General features: G+C 48.5%; 1 protein-coding gene across 4 annotated transcripts in view; it reads left to right on the forward strand.

Annotated features, from left to right (window-relative positions):
* MYO7A (myosin VIIA) overlaps positions 1 to 7,341 on the forward strand; it is an 88,828-nt gene extending 81,487 nt beyond the window's left edge. For all 4 annotated transcript variants that reach the window (XM_068696501.1, XM_068696548.1, XM_068696632.1 and 1 more), the window contains 8 exons: positions 147 to 260; positions 1,051 to 1,138; positions 1,226 to 1,332; positions 2,251 to 2,436; positions 3,570 to 3,686; positions 4,412 to 4,495; positions 4,787 to 4,906; positions 5,391 to 7,341. In XM_068696501.1, the coding sequence (XP_068552602.1) occupies positions 147 to 260; positions 1,051 to 1,138; positions 1,226 to 1,332; positions 2,251 to 2,436; positions 3,570 to 3,686; positions 4,412 to 4,495; positions 4,787 to 4,906; positions 5,391 to 5,480 (906 nt within the window). In that variant the 3' untranslated portion in view covers positions 5,481 to 7,341. The remainder of the gene's footprint in view (positions 1 to 146; positions 261 to 1,050; positions 1,139 to 1,225; positions 1,333 to 2,250; positions 2,437 to 3,569; positions 3,687 to 4,411; positions 4,496 to 4,786; positions 4,907 to 5,390) is intronic.
* Positions 7,342 to 7,785: the final 444 nt, after the last annotated feature.

Consider the following 7,785-nt stretch of genomic DNA (forward strand, 5'->3'; position numbering starts at 1 on the left):
GTGCACACCCACGAAGGGAAGAGGGTATTCTTCTCCAGTAGCTGTGTGTGTGCCCATGTTTTTCCGCAATGGGGTTTTACAGATCTTCTGGGACTTCTTATCACTCTGAATATTTTTTCTATGTGACCAGTAATCCTTCTTTGTAGGCATTTGAGGTGGAGTCCAGCACAAAAGCCAAGGATTTCTGCCAGAACATCTCCAACAGGCTGCTCCTAAAGTCCTCCGAAGGCTTCAGCCTCTTCGTCAAAATCTCTGACAAGGTGAGTGGCCCACACAGATGGTGCCAAAGCACTCGGTTCTTCACAGCAATCATCCCAAAAGGCTTAAAACACAAACAGGCAAAGGTCTCCTGTGTTGAGACTAGGTGGCTTTAGTGCCTGATGATAGCACTGTGGCAGCCTGTTGTGTCCTGCTGATTTAGGGATCCAGCCAGTGCCATCCTATGTGCAGGATCTCACACTAATTGCAGCCCAGTGCATTCCTGGGTGATCCAGAGTGGTGCAAGAATCACTCTTTTTTTGCCTTTGTTGTCATTTTTGTCATTTTTTTGCCCATAGAGGTCACTGCATTGTGAATTAGTTGAATGTTAAGCAGCACAGTGGGACTGACAGGTGGAGCCAGCCTGGTCCCCTCCAGGTTGCTGTTCCTGTGATGCTGCATTGATTCGGGGCAAAGGAGATAGGATCCATCAGGAGAAAGAGGTAGAAAACCCATGTGGCTGAGATGGTGTCCTGGTTTTGGCTGGTTTATAAGGATTAAGAAAAATGTGCAAGTTTAGAGCTGCCTGGGGCAACTGGAAGAAATCTATAGAGAGAGTCACTGGGAAGGGAAATGAATTGCTCCAGGGAAACAGGAAGGTGCAATAAGGATTAATGGGTGGAATTAGAGCGAGGTGTTGGCAACAGCTTTCTGGCATCAGCAGTTTGTAGCACAAAAGTCTAATTGAGACAAAGCAGTGAGCAACAACCATAGGAGATGGGGCAAGAGCCAACCCTGCTTGTGGCCTCTCACTGCTTCCTCAGCTTTTGTAACCACGTGCTGTGCCCCCAGGTCATCAGTGTGCCCGAGGGCGACTTCTTCTTTGACTTTGTGAGACACCTGACGGACTGGATAAAGAAAGCAAGACCAGCAAAAGATGGTAACAGTGACTTTTCCCCTTTTTGGGGCACGCACAGCCCTCCTTGAGCCCTTAGCTCTTAGCTCTGCTCCCTGCTTCCTTCCACAGGTATAGTGCCTTCCCTCACCTACCAAGTGTTCTTCATGAAAAAGCTGTGGACCAACACAACGCCTGGAAAGGACTCGATGGCAGATTCAATCTTCCACTATTACCAGGTGCTCTGGGAACCTGAGGTAGCAGCAGAGACTTTGGGAGGAATTAGGGTGGAAAGACTGTGTATGTGCAGATGGACATGAAGTTTTACCTTAAAGAGAACAAAGTCCTGCCTTAAACAGAGAGCTACGAAGAGCAGTTGGGTTGTATGGCAAGGACCAGGCTTCATGCATTGTAGGGCAACCAGCTCAGATGGGATTTTGGACAGATATTCTTAGGCAAGTAGCAAGAAATGAGACTCAGTAGCACTCAGCGTTAGCAGTGGGGACAAATTCACCAGGTTTTCAGCTCCTCTGTTCCTGGACATGAGCCGTGATGGTCCCAGCAGCAAGTCAAGAAGCTGCAGCTCTTCTGCACTTGTTTCTTCTGACAAAAGACACCTGCATATCCCAAAGGTTTCTCATACACGCATGCAAATACACAGATATTCCCCGTTTTCTTGCCTGGGTAAAAAGCAATTGTCCCAATATGACCATATCCTCTGATGCTTTGATAGTGACATGACACATTTTCAAGCATCTTTTCATAATGGGGGAATAGACTGAAAAAAAAATGAAAAGGAAAAATAAAGGGAGAAAAAAAAACACAAACATATTAAATTCCAATTGTCCATTACAAGGGTTGGATTTTCGGCAACGAGGGAGGGTGAATAAGACTGTAGGTTGACACATCTGATACCTAGCACAGGGACCACCATGTAACACGAGAATGTTTCAGGACAGAAAGGATCTTTAGACATCAAGTGTGGTCTCAGCTGAGCAGCTGCCTGTCCACCATTCTTGGTACAACTACTATGAGTGTTCCTAAGGCAAAGCCTCATATCCAGGAGCTGGAGACCTCCAAAAATGTGACTCAGCAGCAGAGGGTGAAGGTCTGAGGCCACCCCCTCTATTTCTGAATGTTTTTTTTTCCACATACAGGAGTTACCAAAGTACCTGCGTGGCTACCACAAGTGTACACGGGAAGAGGTCCTGCAGCTGGCAGCTCTCATCTACCGGGTGAAGTTTGAGGATGACAAATCCTATTTCCCCAGCATCCCCAAGCTTCTGAAGGAGCTGGTGCCTCAGGACCTCGTCCGGCAGCTCTCTCCAGATGACTGGAAACGGGTAAAACGGCAGCTTTAGTCATAGGTCAGGCTTCACAGAATCACAGAATCACAGAATCACAGAATTTTCTAGGTTGGAAGAGACCTCAAGATCATCGAGTCCAACCTCTGACCTAAAACTAACAGTCCCCACTAAACCATATCCCTAAGCTCTACATCTAAACGTCTTTTGAAGACTTCCAGGGATGGTGACTCCACCACCTCCCTGGGCAGCCCGTTCCAATGCCTCACAACCCTTTCAGTAAAGAAGCTCTTCCTAACATCTAACGTAAAACTCCCCTGGCGTAACTTTAGCCCATTCCCCCTCGTCCTGTCACCAGGCATGTGGGAGAACAGGCCAACCCCCACCTCGCTACAGCCTCCTTTAATGTACTTATACAGAGCAATAAGGTCACCCCTGAGCCTCCTCTTCTCTAGGCTGAACAAGCCCAGCTCCTTCAGCCGCCCAGGCTTGGTGGGGGGAATCCCAGCATCTTGTGTGACATGTCTGATGTTCAACACTGAACTCAGGTTGCCAGAAGGAGTGACCCATGGTCCCTCTTGAGCCTTAGCAGAGCCACAACTTCTCCAACAGCACCAAGAGAAGGCATTGTACATGTGTTAGACACACGCACACATTGCTGTGGGTTGTGTGCTGCACATTGCTGTGACTGCAGTGGTGGCTGCAGTGCTGTATGGACACCTGCTAGGGGATGGTCTCATGTAAAGCTTTGTTTTTTAAAGCAGACTGCTGAGCAGAGAGGCAATCCTCCCTGCTTTACACAAGACCTGTGGCACAGGTACAGACAAGACTAGGCCATAAAGGAATGTAGATGTCTCACTGCCAAGAAACAATCTTCTAAGTCCTTTCCATTTGCTGAGGCTTAAACTTGTATCTTAAACTTGGGACTTTCTTGGCCCAACTAATACTTACTTGTTCCAAAAAAACTTGCCCTCTGAGAAGAGCTAATAGGCAGGAAGAACTGATCACAGGTTCACCATATGCTGTAGTTTTTAATGAATCTCAATACCCATGAAGCAATTATGGTTTCTGGTAGGATAGTCCATCTTTGTAGCATGATGCTCCTTTCCCTGCAAAAACCCTTGGTCCAAGGCAATGCAAACCCTCCAGCCCTGCTGTCCTCTCTGTTGCAGTCCATTGTGGCGTACTACAACAAGCACGCAGGCAAAACGAGAGAAGAAGCCAAGCTTGCCTTCCTAAAGATTATCTTCAAGTGGCCTACATTTGGATCAGCATTCTTTGAAGTGAAGGTAAGTGAAGGCAGAAGGCACACCTGCCCTGCCTGGGGGTTCCCTCACAGCTTTGAGCCAATATCAGAAGTCCCATATCACGGAGGGGTTCCAGGTATGTGGGGTTGTCCCAGTGCCTGGACTGGAACAACGCTGATAAGACAGGGAAAGGATGTAAGTCTCTGCATCAGCAAGGGGCTGAGATATTCATTTATGGCTGCACTATCTTTTTAAAATACTGGGGCATTGTAGAGCGTCCACATATCTCAGTCCTCTTTGAGTCTAACCTCACAGCTTTACTGTTGAGGAGGCAAGAGCCATTCCCTGTTTTGTGAAGGCAAAAAATGAACGTAATTTTCACACCCCTGCACACACCATGAACCCAATCCAGACCACCCACCATGGCACCAGGTTCCCATCACAGGCAGGAGAGGCCAGTAGTGATGAAGTCCAAGAACTCTGGACACCTTATTGCAACCCCCCATACTCAGGGACCATACAGTAAGCATGGCCTGGAAGCATGATGCTGAAATTGTTCGTGATATCCTTGAACTTAGGCACCTTAATTTCTGTCACGTTCATTAGATGGCATAGACGATCTGTGATATCCTGTGATTTTTCCTCCAAAAGTGACTTGGCTGCCAAATGTAAATGCAAATGCTGGCAGAAGATACTGGGTGAGGAAATAGGAAAGGGCCTGATTTAGCACAACGCTTCCCCTAACCGATTCATCTTGTTTCCAACAGCAAACTACAGAGCCAAATTATCCAGAAATCCTTCTAATTGCCATCAATAAGCATGGAGTGAGCCTCATTGATCCCAAAACCAAGGTAAGCGAGACTGAGATCTTTACCAGGTGCTCCTGAGCCAACTCCCAGCCCCTTACAGAGGTCATCCCAAAGGCCGTGTTGTTCCACCAGCCACATGGACCTTCCAGTAGAGCACTCCTCCACAAGAATGGGGGACCCACAGTCTTGCACCTCACTGCTGTTCCTGTGAGGCCGTGGCTTATTCTCATTTCAGCAGACATCCTTTGGTCTGCTTGAAGTGAAAGGTCCCCACAGCCCTTTATAAAAGCTGAGGCTCTCATGTGTTGAGTTTGAGTCTTGTGTTCCCACCAGGATATTCTCATCACTCACCCCTTCACCAAGATCTCCAACTGGAGCAGTGGCAACACCTACTTCCATATAACTATCGGCAACCTGGTGAGGGGAAGCAAGCTGCTCTGCGAGACATCCCTGGTAAGGAGTGTTAAAGATTTAAAACCACAGAATTTCTAGGTTGGAAGAGACCTCAAGATCATCGAGTCCAACCTCTGACCTAACACTAACAGTCCCCACTAAACCATATCCCTAAGCTATCCCTAAAAGGCACAGAACAAATCCTGGCTTTGGCAGGCCAAAATTAAAAGTCCTGCTGTGTTGTTATTAATTTGGGGCGTTCGCTTTATTTTTGGCCATTTCAAAATCCACACCCCTTCCAAAGCTCTGCACATCCTTAGCCTCAGCAGCCTCCTGGGAGAGACTTGCCCTGTAAATTGTGTTTGATCCTTGTGTCAGGGCCATATCACCCAAGGAGGATTGTGGAAAAGGGGAAAAAATAAATAAAAATAGACCTGGCAACACATGTATAAGTTAACGACTTGTAGCAAGTGTGTTCAACAGGCATGAGCCAGAGACCAAGCTGTGCTGTAAAGGCAGGTGACATCTTCTCTCTCCTCACCAGGGCTACAAGATGGATGATCTTCTGACCTCGTACATCAGCCAGATGCTAACAGCCATGAGCAAACAGAGGAGCGCAAAGGGTAGCAAGTGAACTGCAAGAAGCCACTGGCAGGTGGCCATGGGGCTAATTCGCCAGCTGAGGTCTGTGGGGTACCCGTGCAGCTGGGGGAGAACCTTTGCCTCCCAGATGTGGAAGATGAGCCGAACGCCGTCAGGGAGTTCGCTGGACTCTGACCTCGAAGGCTCCAAAACCACCTCCCCTTCGAGCGAGGATGACTATCTCTGACCTCCTGTCCTCCTTCCCCACCCTGCGCCCTGAATCCACCTCAAACCTCAAAGATTTCCAGGGGACACCACCGCTCTCAGGCAGTGACTGAGCAAAGAAACTCCAGCGGGACGTTTGCCTGAACCCAACGGCTGGCATGGCAAAGGCTCCGGGAAGAGGATTTGTGTGTGTGTGTGCGTGTGTGTGTGGCTTGGTTTGGTTTGTGTTTTTATTTTAAGTAAGGAGAGAGCTACCGAGATGCTAACGGCTTTTGCTGAGCTTATGGGCATTTCAGGCTTGAAGAGGAGTAGCAGAGCCCCAGTCTGTGCTGGAAAGGTGTCCGATGAACACTGCAGGGCTTGTTTTTTTTTGACATTACAAGAGAATACTCCATGTTCTTAAGGACAGGAAGAAAAAGCAGGCTGGGAGGAGCACATTTTAACCAGGAATCAGAACAAACAAACCACTAATCGAACAGGCTAGAGTACTGAAGTGCTGTCCGTGCAATGCTGGAAATATTTAAAGAACAAATTTTAAAGTTCTGTTTCTTCTTCTTCTATTTATTTTTTAAAATATTAAAAAGAAAAAAAAATAATATTCCTGCAAATTGTGCCGGTATCTGGACGATGACTCAGGGCTGAGGGCGACCTGCAGGACAATTCCTCGCCCAAGGATCCCCCGGCACCGTGACAGCCAGAGAATGGGACACATCTTCCCCAACCTAAGGGCTCAGCTGGGAGCAAAGCTCAGATTTCATCTCCTTTTGCCCCCCTGTGTCCAGACAATTTAACCCTGGGAGGATTTTCACTGCAAGCTTCAACGTGGACGTAGGGATTTTGAAGTTCCTGCTCTCGGAAGATTGTGGCCAAGCCCACGTGCAGAAAGGGCTCTGGTCTAAACGGGGACTTGGCCATCACCACTGGAAAAAAAATAATGATTTTGTTGTGCTTTTGTGTGTGTTGCTGTATAAAAGGGCTCTCTCCCCGTCCTGGTTGGAGCCTGAAGCACTCTCAGAGAAGGCAGGCTCGTGATTTCGGTGGGGTTTTCTCCATCTTTGTTTGGCCCTGCTGATCTGCTGGAGCATCGGGTGCCTTTCCAAAATCCAGGCTTCGGAGGAGCATGTGCCTGGGCAGGTGGCATCAGGAGGGGTAAGAACTGTCCGCCGAGATCTGATGTTGGTGTCACTAACCAGTTAAGCTCCAGTAACCCTTGCTGGGCTTACTGGGCTCTGTCCCCCAGCAGCGCTGCCTGCCACGAGCACAGCACCTGATGGGGATGCAGCAGTGGCTTTGGACCTCGGTTTCTCCACCAAAGCAAACAAAATGCTGCTTGGAGACATCCACCAGCCAGCCAGGGCTGCTAGGAGATCCCCCTTACCACCACCACGAGCCTCCGGCCACCCCTGCCTCCCAGAACACGCTCAGTAGACGATGAAGCCTAGAAATGTTCTCCTGTGCTGGTCTGGGCCAGCTTTCCCCCACCGCCACCCTCATCCCTTCGTTCACAGCCCTGTTGGCCTCCCGTGCACCCCACCATGTAGGGGGTGCTGGGACTCCGTGTGTGCGTGTGCCTGTGTGTCATATGTATTAGCATCTGCTGGCCTCTTTGTATTCACACCGAGCAATGTAACACGAAAAAAACGTATGTCCAAGTGAAATATTCTCATTAAAAGGCATAAAATGGCTCATGGGAGGCTGTCCTGCACTGTGCTGTTGTGGTGGTGGCTCCACGGGTGGGATCAGGGTCACCAAGTCCTCAGCAGGGAGAGGACTTCTGGTGGAATGGGGCTCCTGGTGAGAATATTCAGCAATGGGGAGCTTGACACAAAAATTAAGAAAATTAAGGAGGTGGGTAGGGAGCTAACACCATCATTAGAAGCTTTCTGCATGCTTCATAGATCTGGAGCTGCTCTGCACCGATCCTTTTGCCCTTTTCCAAAGGAAGCTATTTCTTTTTTTGCACATCTAGCTTCCAAAATACTCCAAAATTGGAAGCTTGGAAAGTTTTGAGGGCTCATCAACACAGTTAGCTTTGAAACCTAGTACTTCCCTTCCACCTTTCATTTGTGATGTGTTCATTCAGCAGAAACACCCCTCTGAATGATGATGATCTGAATGCCACGCTCTTCCCC

This window comes from Anas acuta, chromosome 1 (assembly GCF_963932015.1).
Source record: "Anas acuta chromosome 1, bAnaAcu1.1, whole genome shotgun sequence".
Classification (NCBI taxonomy): Eukaryota; Metazoa; Chordata; class Aves; order Anseriformes; family Anatidae; genus Anas; species Anas acuta.